Source organism: Neoarius graeffei, chromosome 9, assembly GCF_027579695.1.
Source record: "Neoarius graeffei isolate fNeoGra1 chromosome 9, fNeoGra1.pri, whole genome shotgun sequence".
Taxonomy (NCBI): domain Eukaryota; kingdom Metazoa; phylum Chordata; class Actinopteri; order Siluriformes; family Ariidae; genus Neoarius; species Neoarius graeffei.
Window position 1 is genome coordinate 57,724,312 of NC_083577.1, and position 17,439 is coordinate 57,741,750.

The window sequence follows — 17,439 nt, forward strand, 5'->3', positions numbered from 1 at the left end:
ATGGCTCTCGTAACAGGTCGGGTGGGTGTGGGTTTTACAAAACCCTAGTATCCATACATTTTTAACCTTTATGCCTCTGCCACTGAGTTGTGGAGGGATTGTTTTCAGGTTGCCTGCCCATCTGTTCAACTGCCCGGTATTTCAAGAGTAAGTGGTTGACTTATCATTGTAACCAGCAGATGAACTTTTTTAGATGTTTGGAATTGATCCAAACAGCAAGGTCAAATGTTTTTTTTTTTTTTTTTTCTTTTCCATAGCTTCCTTCCGTTTTGAAGCATATTTTAAGTTTTTGGGTGGTTTTTTTTTTTTTTGGTGTGTCCCCCCCAAATTAGTTACAAGGACTAGATTCTACTTGCTTCCTTTAGTCCCTAGATGAATTGTTCCCCACCCGTTAACAGTACATTTGTGTTCCACATCTACTTAGAGGCTGTCCACACGGCAACGGATTCAGGTGAATCTGATAAAATTGTTTATCGTTTCGGCCTGGCGTCCACACGGCACCGGCGTTTTGGGTGCCCCAAAACGATATTTTTTGAGAACGGGTTCCAGAGTGGAAAAATCTGGCAACGGCGCCGTTGCGAAGTCGTCTGGATGAGTAGAACGGATTTGTTTACGATGACGTCACAACCACATGACTAGAACAAGCAGCACTCTCGCTGTTTTGTATGAACCACTGCATTGCATTCACTTTTGTATACAGCTTTTCTTTTAAATAAACAAATAACTGAACCATTTCTTGAATTTCTTTTTTTTATTGGATAAGACTGCTTTTCAAAATGTTCACACACAATATAAGTTATATAAATTATATAAAAATGCTTTTCAAAATGTTCACACAATGTTATATAAATTATATAAAAATGCTTTTCAAAATGTTCACACACAATAAGAAAATTAAGTTATATAAAACTATGCACACTAATAAAACTAATTTGTACACACAGAAGGCACGATTTCCTCGCGTAGTCGCAGCCATCTTCTTGTTGTTGTGTGTTTGTTCCTGAGAGTGCTTCACGCCGGGTAGAAGAAGGGGTTCATGCGCATGCATCCTACTTCTTCTATTGTTCTGGTGTCTCCGATGGGACTGTCTTACAGCGCACGTAGAGGTGTGGCATGTGTATTGCATCGTTTTCAGCAAGCGTTGCGTTGCCATATGTACCTGATATTTTACTGATCCGTTGCCCATGTGGACGCGATATATATATATATATATATATATATATATATATATATATACATACACACAGTGGGGCAAAAAAGTATTTAGTCAGTCACCAATTGTGCAAATTATCCCACTTAAAAAGATGAGAGAGGCCTGTAATTTTCATCATAGGTATACCTCAACTATGAGAGACAAAATGAGAAAAAAAAATCCAGAAAATCACATTGTCTGATTTTTAAAGAATTTATTTGCAAATTATGGTGGGAAATAAGTATTTGGTCAATAACAAAAGTTAATCTCAGTACTTTCTTATATACCCTTTGTTGGCAATGACAGAGGTCAAAAGTTTTCTGTAAGTCTTCACAAGGTTTTCACACACTGTTGCTGGTATTTTGGCCCATTCCTCCATGCAGATCTCCTCTAGAGCAGTGATGTTTTGGGGCTGTCGCTGGGCAACATGGACTTTCAACTCCCTCCAAAGATTTTCTATGGGGTTGAGATCTGGAGACTGGCTAGGCCACTCCAGGACCTTGAAATGCTTCTTACGAAGCCACTCCTTCATTGCCCGGGCAGTGTGTTTGGGATCATTGTCATGCTGAAAGACCCAGCCACGTTTCATCTTCAATGCCCTTGCTGATGGAAGGAGGTTTTCACTCAAAATCTCACGATACATGGCCCCATTCATTCTTTCCTTTACACGGATCAGTCGTCCTGGTCCCTTTGCAGAAAAACAGCCCCAAAGTATGATGTTTCCACCCCCATGCTTCACAGTAGGTATGGTGTTCTTTGGATGCAACTCAGCATTCTTTCTCCTCCAAACACGACAAGTTGAGTTTTTACCAAAAAGTTCTATTTTGGTTTCATCTGACCATATGACATTCTCCCAATCCTCTTCTGGATCATCCAAATGCTCTCTAGCAAACTTCAGACGGGCCTGGACATGTACTGGCTTAAGCAGGGGGACACGTCTGGCACTGCAGGATTTGAGTCCCTGGCGGCGTAGTGTGTTACTGATGGTAGCCTTTGTTACTTTGGTCCCAGCTCTCTGCAGGTCATTCACTAGGTCCCCCCGTGTGGTTCTGGGATTTTTGCTCACCGTTTTTGTGGTCATTTTGACCCCATGGGGTGAGATCTTGCGTGGAGCCCCAGATCGAGGGAGATTATCAATGGTCTTGTATGTCTTCCATTTTCTAATAATTGCTCTCACAGTTGATTTCTTCACACCAAGCTGTGCAGATTCAGTCTTCCCAGCCTGGTGCAGGTCTACAATTTTGTTTCTGGTGTCCTTTGACAGCTCTTTGGTCTTGGCCATAGTGGAGTTTGGAGTGTGACTGTTTGAGATTGTGGACAGGTGTCTTTTATACTGATAACGAGTTCAAACAGGTGCCATTAATACAGGTAACGAGTGGAGGACAGAGGAGCCTCTTAAAGAAGATGTTACAGGTCTGTGAGAGCCAGAAATTGTGCTTGTTTGTAGGTGACCAAATACTTATTTTACCGAGGAATTTACCAATTAATTCATTAAAATCCTACAATGTAATTTCCTGGATTCTTTTCCCCCATACTGTCTCTCATAGTTGAAGTGTACCTATGATGAAAACTACAGGCCTCTCTCATCTTTTTAAGTGGGAGAACTTGCACAATTGGTGGCTGGCTAAATACTTTTTTGCCCCACTGTATATATATAAAATATATATTAATAAAATCTCGTTGCCGTTGTCGTGTGGATGTAGCCTTAGTTTTCAGGCAGTTCTAAGGCACTGCATCAGTATCCAGCTCTTAGGAAAGGTCTGATGGTTTAACAGTAATGTACAGCCCATGTGACCATGTGTTAATTAACTCATGTTTACAGAAAGCCTTTTTGAAACCACTAGTAAGATAGACCTGCTTAATGTGGAGAGACACTTGATGCTGACTTTCACAGTAAATGTTAAATTCATACTCTTTACTTTGCATATTCTGTATATTAAATTTGTGACATTTTGATCTATGAGTAACAGCTTATCTGAGCTATGTTTTAATTACTGCTGTCAAGATTGCTTTGTCATTGTGTAAGATGCACAACAAAATTCAGTGCACTGCCTTACAAAATGGTCCTCAGATATATACATAAAAGATTCAAGATTTACGAACATGAAAGATGTTCAGACATAAGGATTTACAAAGATGCAGACAAAATCTACAAACATGAAAGATTTACAAATGTACAGACATTCACATCACGTGCTTAAGCACAGTGAAACTAAGTGCTTGTGAAGGATATTGCACTTGGTAATATATTATGGTGATTTATCTAAGTATAAATATTGCACAAAATGTGGGTAGCTTGACCTTATTGATTTGTTGTGTGTGAGAAAGACTTCAGAGCAGAGTTGAGTGTGGTGATATATTTGGGATAGAAACTGTTTTTGAATCTTGTGGTGCGTGCTTTGATTGATCTGTAATGTTTGCCTGAGGGCAGACATTTAAACAGCTGATGGGCAGGGTGGGATGAGTCCTTTAGAATGCAGTGTGTTCTCTGCAAGCAGTGGGATGTGTACATGTTCTCAAGAGCAGGCAATTGCTTGTTGATGGTTGTTAATTTTTTATTTTATTTTGTGTGTGCAGTCTTTGACTCTTTGCAGTCCCTTCTTATGTTACAGAGCTGTTACCATACCATGTCAAGATGCCGTGTGTGAGGAAAGTCTCAGTGGTACAGCAGTAGAAGGACATCAACAGCTATTGGACCAGGTTGATTTTCCTGAGAGTTTTCTGTAAATAGTGTCTCTTTGTTATGCTTTCTTAATAAGGCAGTGTGTGTTATATGTCCGTGTAAGGTCCTCTGATGTGTGTACCCAGGAATCTGAAACTAGAGACTCTGTCTACCTCTTCTCCATTTATGCTCAGTGACAGGTGAACATCCTGATGTCTTCTGAAATCAATTATCAGCTCCTTGGTCTTTTTGGTATTCAGAGCGAAGTTGTTCTCAGCACATCAGTCTGTCAGCCCCTGAACCTCCTCTCTGTAGGCAGATTCATCTCCAATGATCAGACCCACTTTAAAATGGTGTTTGTGTGATTGGTATGCAGTCATGTGTGTACAGGAAAGAGCTCAGCCCTGTGGGGCTCCTGTGCTGAGTGAGAGAGTGGAGAAGCGGTGAGGACCCATCCTGTCTGATTGTGGCTGGTGACTTAAAAAGTCCAGTATCCACAGGCAGATATTATGATTGAGGCCTAGGTCAGACATCTTGTGGACCAGTCTGCTGGGGAGGATTGTGTTAAATGCAGAGTAGTAATCCACAAACCACAATCGTGCACATGCTCCTTGTTGTTCTAGGTGGTGCAGTACAGTGGGGAGGGCGCCATCCGTTGATCTGTTGGTTCTGTATGCAGGGTTTTTTCTAGAAAAATTTAGTATGAGGGCGCTCACCATGGCGAGGGAGTGAAGCAGGGGGGGAGATGGTGCCGGTTGTCCCCCCCCCCCCCCCCCCCCCCCCCGCCGTGCAAAGCCTTTGAAAAATGCTCCAATGGGACATTCTGAGGCTAGCTATCTGAGAGGGAAATTGTAACAAATTGTCTGTCAACATTGAAAAAGAAAGAAGTAATCATCTTCTGCCCCGGACAGTCTTTGGCTTTCTTCCGCTTCGTGCCGCGGGATGACAAGTGTCAACAAAAACAACTCGCAACTACTTCTGTCAAAAGCTCCTGCGCCGGTGGGTGAAAGGTCATTCAGTCTCGAGAAATCTCGCTCTACAAGTCAGCTGACCTTGTATGTAACCCATGTTAAATCTCGCGAGAGCAGCCACGACAAGTAAACAACTAAACAACATGGCGCCTCAGTCTGGAAAACGCCAATTCGGATTGTTTTTGCACCGTCTGGTGGTGTATCTACTATGATTGGAATATTTTTGGAGCAATTATAACGTATTTGATGATCAGACACATTGTCACGTAGTGTTGCTGGGATGTTTTCACGGAGTCGGTAAGGGGGCGCACGCCGAGAGTAAGAGGGCGCAGCGCCCCTGTTCCCCCGTTTAGACGAAACCCTGTGTATGTGAACTGATTCAGTTCTGATTGTTTTGTTCGAAAGAACTAGTCATTCTGTACAACGCTTGGTCATTGTATCGTCAAATTTTTGCTAACAAACTGCTAATTAGGTCAACTTCACGAATTTTGGGACTTCTCATTAGAAGTGTATCTCCTCTCGCAGTTCTCACCCGATTTCAGTTCTGATCGATGTTTTTGGTAGATCTTCCCTCTGGGGACAAAACTTGGTTGTTTGTTGATTTTTTTCTTGTTGTAAATAATTTGTTTCCAACTTTGTTTCCAACTTTTATTTTTAGTTAAATCATGTCTCCTCCCTCAGTTCTCAATGGATTTCAGTTCTGATTGTTTTATTTGAAAGAACTAGACCTTGTGCACAAAACTTGGTCATTGTATTGTCAATTTTTTTGCTAACAAATTAGTAATTGGGTCAACTTAACAAATTTTCTTCTGACTAGAACTGTATCTCCTCTCTCATTTATTGTGTGAATTCAGTTCTGATTGATGTTTTGGATAGATCTTCCCTTGGGGAACACAATTTAGTCCTTTGTTGATTTTTCTGTTGTAAACAATTTGTTGTGGAGGTTTGTCCTCTCCTACATTTGTCACATTTCAGTTCTGTTTGATAGTCATGGTTGTTTTGATGCCAGACCAGATGAGCTACTACGTCCTTGACGTTCTGGTTGTAAATCCCTCAGTTAATTCCACAGCACAGACTTTGAGGACCCGTCCTAGGAGACCATCCAGGCCAGCTGTCAGCTGCTTTCTGTATGTTTGTTACGGAGTATGTGTGACATCTGCAAACTGTATGATGAGGCAGCTCATGCCTGTGGCTGGAGCAGTGGTCGTGATGGTCCTTATGCTGTCTCTCTCATGACGACCAAAGAAGTGGTTGAGTTGCTCTGCCAGTGATGCACTGCTGCTGGTGGTCAGGTTGGTGGTGTTGCCTTGTGTTGTGATGTGGCGTATACCCTGCCATGCCCGACGGGGATCTGCGTTATCAAAGTGGCCCTCAATCCTCCTCCTCTAGGCTGCTTTGGCATCTCTGATGCCTCTTCTCAGTTCTGACCTAGCAACACTGCACTGCTGTGTGTCCCCGGCCTTGAAAGCCCCTGTTGTGGGCCTTTAGCAGTAATCGGGGGGGGGGGAAATGTTATCGAATTACTGTGTATTGTGATAGATTTCACAATGCAGATCATACATATGAACGTGATGACCCATTGAGTTACAAATGAAAATGTGAAAAATTTCAGCTAAAGTTCTCTTAAAACGGAGTACACACATGACCAGATGTCACTCTAATTTTAAATGGTTTTTAAGGGTAATTGATGATAATTATAGGACAGTCATCATTTGCTGTGCCAGTATTTTTATTTTTTTTTTAATAAATGGTAATGCTGTTAAATTATTCATAGTTTGCTGAGGTGTTGGTTAAATCACTTGATTGGCAGTTGTTGGAGGAAAGACTTTTACATGAGACATTTGCCATTTGAAGCTGCAAATTACAGTTGACCGTCATTGCATAACATGGAGGTGGTGGGTGGCAACAAGAGAAGACATTCTAAAGAAAATGTCACACAGATGATCAAGATTGCCTCCACCTTTTCCAACTGAGACCGCTCAGATGCCTGTGGTGTTTCACAACAGTATTTCTTTCCTAAACCCTCTTCATATTTCCAGTTCTATATGGAAAAGTATGGTTGACACCCCGCCTTCTCCTCAGCATCTACTGAGTTTGAGATTGAAACCCAAGAGAGCAATATTCACAGTTAAAAGTGGGTGCCAAAAGCAACCCAAAGTGAGAAATTGTTTCTCAGATTAATTGGAAGGCATAAATAACCCACTGAAAAATTTATCACAAAGCTCTGTATGTGATACATTGTACAAAAAGACAGCTGAAGCAATGTCTGTTCATGATGGCTGAATTGGCTGATGGGAAGATGCTTCAGGTTGCTCTGAAATGTTCATCTTCTGCAGTCATATGCAAATGAACCGAGAAGTCTGGAGATTCAAGGCACTGGTGCATACAGGTTGGTGTGTGTGTGTGTGTGGCTCAAGATGTTTGATTGTTTTGAGCCCAGGCAGAGCAGAGCGGATGGTAACCTGTGAGGGGGTGGAAGATTGACCTCTAACCTTGCCAACATCTCGGCAGTGGTTTGGCAGCTCGCAGCCCACACCACCCCCAACTCTATTCAGCGTGGATGTGAATGCCTCCTGCTACATAACTGGAGGTTTTTTGGATATTGTTTCTATGATCATTCTTGTGTAACATTTTTTTTTTCCCCAAATCCAAATCGCATGGCCTCTTGTGCGGTGTGTTACTGTGAGGCAAATGGATGCTTCAAAATAGAAGTGGGTGTATTTATTAAGTCACTCCAACAAGTACTCCTGCACTCGTCAGTCAGTAATTGCTAATAATTGTGTGCAAGACCGGTGATGGATTTTGTGGGTGAAATTGTGATGCTGTTAAAAGGTTTTCTGTTAGACCAGAGAGCCTTCAAAACCATGACCTTTAGTGGTATTGTTTGATACGTGAACACTTACTTTTATCAAACATCAAGGCATTTAATCACAAGACCACAGATGTGTGGACCACGCAGTGCTGTAGATAAGGGTTTCGCACAAAGAAAAGAATGCTTGCATGTTAAGTCAGTAAAATGTATTTATATGCCGCTTTTCAGTCAAAGTGCTTTACAAGAGCCATTATGCAGTATAAAACTGGAATGGGGAGACTAAAGTGAAAAAACTAAATATATAGATTTGTGTGGGTGGGAGGTTTTTTTTGTTTTTTTTTTGTGCGCACGCGCGTGCGCGTATACATATTCTTGCAGTCAGGGGAACTATACAGGGTCTGTAGAGGTTGGATAATCGGCCATCTTTATTAATTAAAAAGAAATGCAGGCAGCAAAGAGCTGAGGAGCATGGGCATCACTAGGCATATTTTGGGGAGGATTTAGCCCTCGCAAAACTTGCTCTAGAACCCCCCACCCAAAGAAATGTGCCTTGGAAGTGTAAAATCTCTAAAATATTTGATATAATTAGTTATTCAAAAAAAATCTAATCCTGATTTGTTTTTACTGTTAAAGAAAATGATCCATCAACATTAAGACAGAGAAAATTAACCTTTCACCGGCTCACTGGAACAATCACCACAAACAACACAGAATTACCATAGATACACCTTCAAAAAAAGAGCCTGTTGAGACTGGAAATGTTAATGCACAGATTTTGCATTCAGAGCACTGAGAGATTTGCAACATTATCTTTTTCATTTTTGTATCACACGCTCTATAAAGAAGGGACACTTGCGTTTTATCGTGGCTCATGTGGGATATAGATACAGTGGTGCTTGAAAGTTTGTGAACTCTTTAGAATTTTCTATATTTCTGCATAAATATGATCTAAAACATCAGATTTTCATACAAGTCCTAAAAGTAGATAAAGAGAACCCAGTTAAACAAATGAGACAAACATATTACACTTGGTCATTTATTTATTGAGGAAAATTATCCAATATTACATATTTGTGAGTGGCAAAAGTATGTGAACCTCTAGGATTAGCAGTTAATTTGAAGGTGAAATTAGTCAGGTGTTTTCAATCAATGGGATGACAATCAGGTGTGGGTGGGCACCCTGTTTTATTTCAAGAACAGGGATCTATCAAAGTCTGATCTTCACAACACGTGTTCAGTGTTTCCCCTAGAAAATGTTTGAAGGTGCGGTGGCAAGACCTGCGCTCAGATGTCCCACTCCAGTACGAGGATAAAAACAGCCAACAGCACAGAAGGCTATACATAGATTAATCCATCGGTCATGACTTTAGCCCACAACATGCCAGCACATAACTGCGCGGAATAAAATGCTAAAACAGCCAACAGTACACAACAAAAGCACCTCGGTAGTAGGCTAACTCAAACAACTTGCTTGTATCAGTACCAATGCAGTATAGAAACATTGAAAACAGAGGAAGCAGTGCACTCGGCGGTGCTAATAGAAGTAACCAATGACTTACCCTTAAAACTTCCCAAAGGCCTGCCTGCGTCTGTCATTGGCCTGCACGAACTCCTTTGCGATGGCTGTCATGTCAGTTTGTTCCAGAATGTCACGGTGAATATGGCAGTTCATCAAGTCATTCAGTCTCTTTTGTGTCATTGTGGATCGGAGGTATGATTTCAGTCGACGAAGTGTGGAAAACGAACGCTCTGCTGATGCCGAGGGCACGAAGGCCAAAAGCCAGGGCACCGAGGCCATAAAATAAAACAATGATTTTAAGTTCATGTCTATAATGAATTTAATTTAAGGACTAATGACTCTTCTGAGGAAGATTGGAGTCCCGGTCAAAACTATCAAGCAGGTAAAGAAACATCTACAATATTATGTCTGAAGATAAGAAAATATTGAACACATCTAAACTTATCAATCCATCACTCACTTCAAAAATTGTAAAACTTATTAAACCTATATCCTCCCATAATTTTTGTTCAATTGACACCGAATGTGCAAGAGCATCTTCAGACTGTACTACTACGCAGATTTTTGATGAATCAAAATTGAGCCTGGAGCACATCAAAATGTTTGACTGTAAATGGAACATATACTAGCATGCAGGCTACTGATTAACCCATAAGCGCCCAGACCAATTTCTCTATCAAGGAAAATTATTGAGGAAATAAAATGAACTAAATAGACGACAAAGAAAACATTTCTGACCTTTTATTTTTTAAAATGGCACTTTCATGTCTCAAGATCTGAAATATTAAATTGCAAATTTGCAGAACACTGCAACACTATTACATTGTTAACCCCAAAGTTCATTCTGTGCAAACAGTTTGAGTAAATTCCACTTTTAAAGATTAGTTTTATTGCATTACTTAAACAGTATGAGTATATGAAGAGTATATGAGACAGTCATTGGGTTACTCATTTTTGTAATTTAAAGAAACTTAAACTATCATGTTTTACCTCAGGCCACAGTGCTGCCCTGTTGTGATTGGCTCAAAACTCAAGACAAGTTGAGTTGACGGCTACAGAGGAAGTTGCGCCATTTTCTAATTTACACAGAGCAATTTAAGGTCTTTGCACTTTTGACAGCAAGCTAATTAGCATTTGTTACCGGCTACAGTCGGTACTCGGCACGTTAAAAGTGGGTCAACGTTGTAACGACATAATGCTACTGTACAAGCAATGCTTATTTAACGGTAACAAACTTAAGCCCTATATGTTGAAATTCCTCTCTTATTCGTTCGTTTAATTTATCACACAGTCTTACCTCAGTCAACAACTTCCCTCCTTCTGTGAAAATTCAACGTCTCAGACGCGGACACAAGTGGGTGGGAGAGGCGTTTGATTAAGTCTTCTGATTGGCTGGTGATAGATTGGTGGGCGGGGGATGCGTTTGATTAAGTCTCCTGATTGGCTGGTGATAGATTGGTGTCATTATAGCGCGTCGGAGCGGTTCATGCCAGGCTCGAGTCTGCTCAACGTCAAAAAATACTGGTTTAGCCTATTTTTTAAATAATTTTCAAAAATAATTTTAAAAAAGTTACCTGGGCCACGGCCCCCCTTCAGGAATTCCTGAAGGTGCGGCGGCAAAAATCAAGGTGCGGCGGCCCGTCGCAGCCAATTGTACATAGCGGAAACACTGCGTGTTTGTGGAAGTGCATCATGGCACGAACAAAGGAGGTTTCTGAGGACCTCAGAAAAAGCATTGTTGATGCTCATCAGGCTGGAAAAGGTTACAAAACCATCTCTAAAGAGTTTGGACTCCACCAATCCACAGTCACAGATTGTGTACAAATGGAGGAAATTCAAGACCATTGTTACCCTCCCCAGGAGTGGTCAACCAACAAAGATCACTCCAAGAGCAAGGCGTGTAATAGTCGGCGAGGTCACAAAGGACCCCAGGGTAACTTCTAAGCAACTGAAGGCCTCTCTCACACTGGCTAATGCTCATGAGTCTACCATCAGGAGAACACTGAACAACAATGGTGTGCATGGCAGGGTTGCAAGGAGAAAGCCACTGCTCTCCAAAAAGAACATTGCTGCTTGTCTGCAGTTTGCTAAAGATCACGTGGACAAGCCAGAAAGCTATTGGAAAAATGTTTGTGGACAGATGAGACCAAAATGGAACCTTTTGGTTTAAATGAGAAGCGTTATGTGTGGAGAAAGGAAAACCCTGCATTCCAGCATAAGAACCTTATCCCATCTGTGAAACATGGTGGTGGTAGTAGTATCATGGTTTGGGCCTGTTTTGTTGCATCTGGGCCAGGACTGCTTGCCATCATTGATGGAACAATGAATTCTGAATTATACCAGCGAATTCTAAAGGAAAATGTCAGGACATCTGTCCATGAACTGAATCTCAAAAGAAGGTGGGTCATGCAGCAAGACAACGACCCTAAGCACACAAGTCATTCTACCAAAGAATGGTTAAAGAAGAACAAAGTTAATGTTTTGGAATGGCCAAGTCAAAGTCCTGACCTTAATCCAATGGAAATGTTGTGGAAGGACCTGAAGCGAGCAGTTCATGTGAGGAAACCCACCAACATTCCAGAGTTGAAGCTGTTCTCTCTGGAGGAATGGGCTAACATTCCCCCAAGCTGGTGTGCAGGACTGAACAACAGTTACCGGAAACGTTTAGTTGCGGTTATTGCTGCACAAGGGGGTCACACCAGATACTGAAAGCAAAGGTTCACATACTTTTGCCACTCATAGATATGTAATATTGGATCATTTTCCTCAATAAATAAATGACCAAGTATAATATTTTTGTCTCATTTGTGTAACTAGGTTCTCTTTATCTACTTTTAGGACTTGTGTGAAAATCTGATGTTTTAGGCCATATTTATGCAGAAATATAGAAAATTCTAAAGGGTTCACAAACTTTCAAGCACCACTGTAAGCTTCAATAGTAAGTACTTAAAATGCCTACCTAACATTTGATTTGTGGCAATATATAGCCTAATAAACACTGAAAATAAAATCTAATTTCCTTCCATCCATTATCTGTAGCCGCTTATCCTGTGCAGGGTTGCGGGCAAGCTGGAGCCTATCCCAGCTGACTACAGGCAAGAGGCGGGGTACACCCTGGACAAGTCGACAGGTCATCGCAGGGCTGACACAGAGACTATTCACACTCGCGGTCAATTTAGTGCCACCAATTAACCTAACTTGCATGTCTTTGGACTGTGGGGGAAACCGGAGCACCCGGAGGAAACCCACACAGGCATGGGGAGAACATACAAACTCCGCACAGAAAGGCCCCCCGTTGGCCACTGGGCTTGAACCCAGAACCTTTTTGCTGTGAGGCGGCAGTGCTAACCACTACACCACCGTGCCACCCAAAATCTTATTTGCGGTTGTTTATTAGCCTATTGCTAAAGAAAAGTTAACTTGCTAGATAATGTGAGATTTTTGTGTCTTGTGTGGTAACAGTTGTGATCCCAAGTAACCTCTCATTTGAAGCTGCAAATCCTGAGTTTCCTTGGTTATTTGACGGATATACAAAAATTCTTCAGCATCAGCAGCTCTGTGTAAGCCCGGTCTGGTGAGAAAACATTTCCAGTTCAATCTCGTATACAGAATTTAATGATTCGTGCTTGTTTCAGATTATCAGAGTTTTAATTGTTTTAATGCTTAATGCCAGCAAGTGCTGAGAGAGAGAGAGAGAGAGAGAGGAAAGGGAGACCAGCAGCAGGCTAAAAGGAGCAGGTTTGATGGAGGTTAATAGTTTTTTTTTTTTTTTTTTAAATGGGTTCTACTGTAGCTTTCAGTTGAGACTTTTTTGGGGTCATTTTATGAAGGGATGTTGCAGATTTATGCTGATAAGTAAATGTCTGTTTTGTTGCCCCTTGTAAGTTACACTTATTCTGATTTGAACCAACTAAAACTGAACAAATCTGTTGTCTGTGTAAATGAGTAACATTCTTAGGACAAATGACTTTAATAAAGGAGAGATTCTAAGTCACAAAGCCATTGCTCTGTAACTGTTGTAAACTGATGGATAACACTTTATATTCGTAGATCTGTGCTAAAAAGAAATTGTGATGACATCTACTACAGGGCCTTATGTGCTTTACTGTAAAAGTAATGACAGACATTGAGGTTGAGGTTTTTTTTTTTTTTTTTTTTACCCGTAAGGGGGATGCATGCCCTTGTGCCCCCTCACCCAGTCATGCTGATGGCTCATCCCCCCTCCCCAACACAAATGTCAAGTGATGTACCTGCTGAGGAATATAATGGCTTTCTATGCAGAGTTCATTGAGGCTCAGTAGATTAAATGTATCACTGGTTTGTCAGAACACTATTAATAAAACAACAAAACACAAGTATTGAAGCATAAAAAGTACCTGTCTGAATCACAAGATTGCAAATGTCAAGTTGAATTTTGAAAAGGGGTTGTATGCCAACACTACATTTGAGGGTACTTGTTTCTGAAAAGAATTATTCGGCACTTCTCTTGCTAATTTTATCCAGTGGCACTACACATTCATGGTACAAATAGATGTTGAAAAGGGCTTTTTTTAAAAAACAATATAAAACGTTAAATATATAATGTTTGGGGTTTGTTTATACAAGTCATAATGGATTTATTGTATGTTTAACACGCGTTAATGAATAATGATGATTTTTTTTTTCTGCTTCAAAGACCAGATTACACTTGAAGGCATGGTGGTACAACGTGCTGAATGCAGGCCTGCAGTCAATGAGAGTTACATGAAGTTAAAGAAGTGAGGATATCCAGTGGTGTTTAGACAACTAGTATTCAGTCTTCAAACCTGCAAAGTTTAAATTGGTAGTAACTTAAGCATATTGTTTGCAGGCTACAGATTAAGGAATCGATGAAGCCACTCCGGTTGTCCCAGCAGCTGGAGAAAGCAATTACCACCAATTACAAACCTGTGTCTAACCACACCTATAATGTAGGTGTGCTTCTGTAGTTTTGTCTTTGTGTTTATCTGTGTTTTGCACGTACTTACATGGGTTCTCTACTTACAGGTGGAATATGAGAAGAAAAAGAAAGAGGAAGGAAAGAGAGCCAGGGCTGACAAGCAGAAAGTTCTGGAAATGCTCTTCTCTGCTTTCGAGAAACACCAGTATTACAACATTAAGGACTTGGTGGAGATCACTAAGCAACCTGTGGTGAGTCACAATGTTCTTGAGTCAGCCAGACTCATGTGGCCCAACCAATATGTTCAAAAATAATGATTATATACTTGGTGTCAGACTCCAGTATTCAGTCAGTCAATGTAATATTCTACTTTTTATGCTGCAACTAAATACAAATTAAATGTAATGCAGGAGAAATTAAGCTCCCTCCAGGACATAAATTTGACAGTGTAATGGGATTGAATCCTTACATAATTTCCGAAAGACTTCATCACAGAAGAGATGAAAGAGAAAGAATCATTTGTAATGTAAGCAGTCGATGATGAGCTGTGTACATGCATATTCTGTATCAATAGATTTACACCCCACAGGCTTGTACCTCTGTGCCTTGCAAACCCCACAGCTCTGTAAATGGATGTGAGCCAGTGGTTGGTGCAGGGAGTTTAAAAATGTGTCTTAAAATAGTTCTGGGTTTTGTAATGCAGAGCAGGGATTTAATTGGTTTCTGAACATGACCTCTGGATAAGATGCTTGTTTTGATTTTATGCATGAGAGGTCCAAATTTCCGAATCCAATTTACCCTTCCTGTGCTGGTTTAATGCGCATAATTGGTTTTATTTTGTTTGTAGCTCAGTATTAAAGCACAGTAACTTGCGAGTGCTGTATTTTGAAGGATCACAATGATATCTAAAGCTTTAACAGTAGAATCCAATACAATCATTTATTCATCTTCAGTGACTGCTTTATTCTGGTCAGGGCTGAGGTGGATCTGGAGAATGTTGGGAGTACACCCTGGATGCGATGGCAGTCTATCACAAGGCTCATCTCATTCATCTCATTATCTCTAGCCGCTTTATCCTTCTACAGGGTCGCAGGCAAGCTGGAGCCTATCCCAGCTGACTATGGGCGAAAGGCGGGGTACACCCTGGACAAGTCGCCAGGTCATCACAGGGCTGACACATAGACACAGACAACCATTCACATTCACACCTACGGTCAATTTAGAGTCACCAGTTAACCTAACCTGCATGTCTTTGGACTGTGGGGGAAACCGGAGCACCCGGAGGAAACCCACGCGGACACGGGGAGAACATGCAAACTCCGCACAGAAAGGCCCTCGCCGGCCATGGGGCTCGAACCCAGGACCTTCTTGCTGTGAGGCGACAGCGCTAACCACTACACTACTGTGCCGCCCTATCACAAGGCTGATGCATACATTTCTAAAATACTGAAGCACTAATTTAATTGGAATCCTAATCCACCACTCTAGGCTTTACTGCTCCTGAGCTACTGAGCACCTTGTAGATGTTCAGAATGTTGTAATATCAATTCATATTAGTATTTGTAACAAATATGGCTTGATATTAAAAGGCACTGAGAGAGTTGCTCTGGATCCTTGTATTATAATGCAGTGCGCCATGATTAGAGCACAGTTTCTCCTCAGGTTGGCTTTGTACTGCTCTTTGATTGCATTATCATTTGTTAAGGGTTCTTGCCGTTCTCAAGTATAACCACCACATGAATACTGTCTAGGTTTCTCCCTACTTGAGATGGAAATGTCATGAACTTGGATGACTCGTATCAATAATACTGAATTATGAAACTAATCAGGAGCATAGAAACTTTTAAAGCCTATGGTCGTCAAAACCATGCTAACTACTGACCCCCAGTGGACACTGTTTGTAATTACAGCAAATTGCTGTAAATAAAATTTAAGTGTATAGTAGTATACATAAGAATATTCCTTGATATTGTCTCAAAGCGTGTGTTCACTGCTTCAGATGGGTTAAATGTAGAGGATGAATTTCACTGTGCTTGAGTGTGCATGTGATAATAAAGGACTCAATACTTCTTCTTAACCAATCCCACCCACTCCCTGTTATTTTAGATTATTTAACAAATCGGCAATTTAATCTACACTGACCCAAACCAGGATAAAACATTTGCTGAAGATGGACCGAGCAGCCCATTGCATTTGACATGCTCCCATGTCAAAGTGGTATTGCTTTGTCTCATGAGGTTCATATCTGACCACCTACTCCTGCAACCTCTTTTCTTGTGTCCTGTGAGATTGCAGTCTTGACCTACACTTCTAGTTCAAGAAACCGTTAAATAAACAGCATAAGAGCCATACAGAATCACATTCATAAAATATGCTTATGATTTGAAATAATGACATTTCTGGAGGATTTTGGGAACATTATGGATGCATAACTGTATCATATACATGTTTTATCAAACAATTGCATGCACAATGGAAAGTTATTCTTTTGCAGGGAGCGTTGCTGAAACTCCTTTCATTTATTGTTACAGAAGCAATTTTTAACAATAATGGAAAAAAAACCCCACACTGCAGTAGTCACCGGTCATATTAATGGTGTTCATGTAAAAATTTGTTGCTGTGGTGACCGAATGACATCGAGCTCCAGATATCACCTGTTCTTGGGGGCTTGAATGAACAGTTGTTGCCAGCTGGAAGCCAGCTATTTTGAAACCAGTCACTCTATCAGGGAGCAAAGCTTTATAGATCCTGAAGAAGGATCATCGTGAGCATTTTTAAACCAGCTGCTTGATTATAGCACCATTTTTATGGATAAACACATGACTCCTGATTGCTAACCAGGTCAAACATTCCTAGATTTACCTGAAAGAAATTCTGCGTGAGATTGCAGTTTACAATCCTAGAGGGCCTCACAAAAGCACCTGGGAGCTGAAACCAGAATATCGCCACTACCAAGAAGGTGAAAATGAAGAAGAGGAAGAAGAAAAAATGGTTTAACGTTTACCATGACCATAGCTGCACTTGTACACTAAGGTGACATTTTTGTTTATTTTGTTTGCTTTTTGTCAGTTTTGTTTGGGCAATAGATGCCATTTAGAATAATTTTGTGTGAAATGGGATAGTTCTGAACAGAAATGGAAATAAAATGTACTGCTGGGATTAATAACTTTTTTGTTTTTCGTGCACTACTGTTAAACATACCAGGACATTTACTCAACACATGGATTATGTTTAAATTTAAGTGTAATTAGCGCATTTAAAAAAACAAAACCCACAAGATACTGTTCATTTTCAACTAAAGGTGCGACACAAACCCAAAGTCTGGTGTAAGATGTGCAAGATTTGGAGGATTATTTTGTATCTCA

The 17,439-nt window shown here is 40.8% G+C and overlaps 1 protein-coding gene across 2 annotated transcripts in view; it reads left to right on the forward strand.

The window, feature by feature from the left end:
• The window catches only part of gtf2f2b (general transcription factor IIF, polypeptide 2b), a 51,056-nt gene extending 33,950 nt beyond the window's left edge, over nt 1-17,106 (forward strand). For both annotated transcript variants that reach the window (XM_060929914.1, XM_060929915.1), the window contains 4 exons: nt 13,832-13,913; nt 14,006-14,105; nt 14,182-14,325; nt 16,931-17,106. In XM_060929914.1, coding sequence (XP_060785897.1) covers nt 13,832-13,913; nt 14,006-14,105; nt 14,182-14,325; nt 16,931-17,071 — 467 coding nt within the window. In that variant the 3' untranslated portion in view covers nt 17,072-17,106. The remainder of the gene's footprint in view (nt 1-13,831; nt 13,914-14,005; nt 14,106-14,181; nt 14,326-16,930) is intronic.
• The last annotated feature ends 333 nt before the right edge of the window (nt 17,107-17,439 follow it).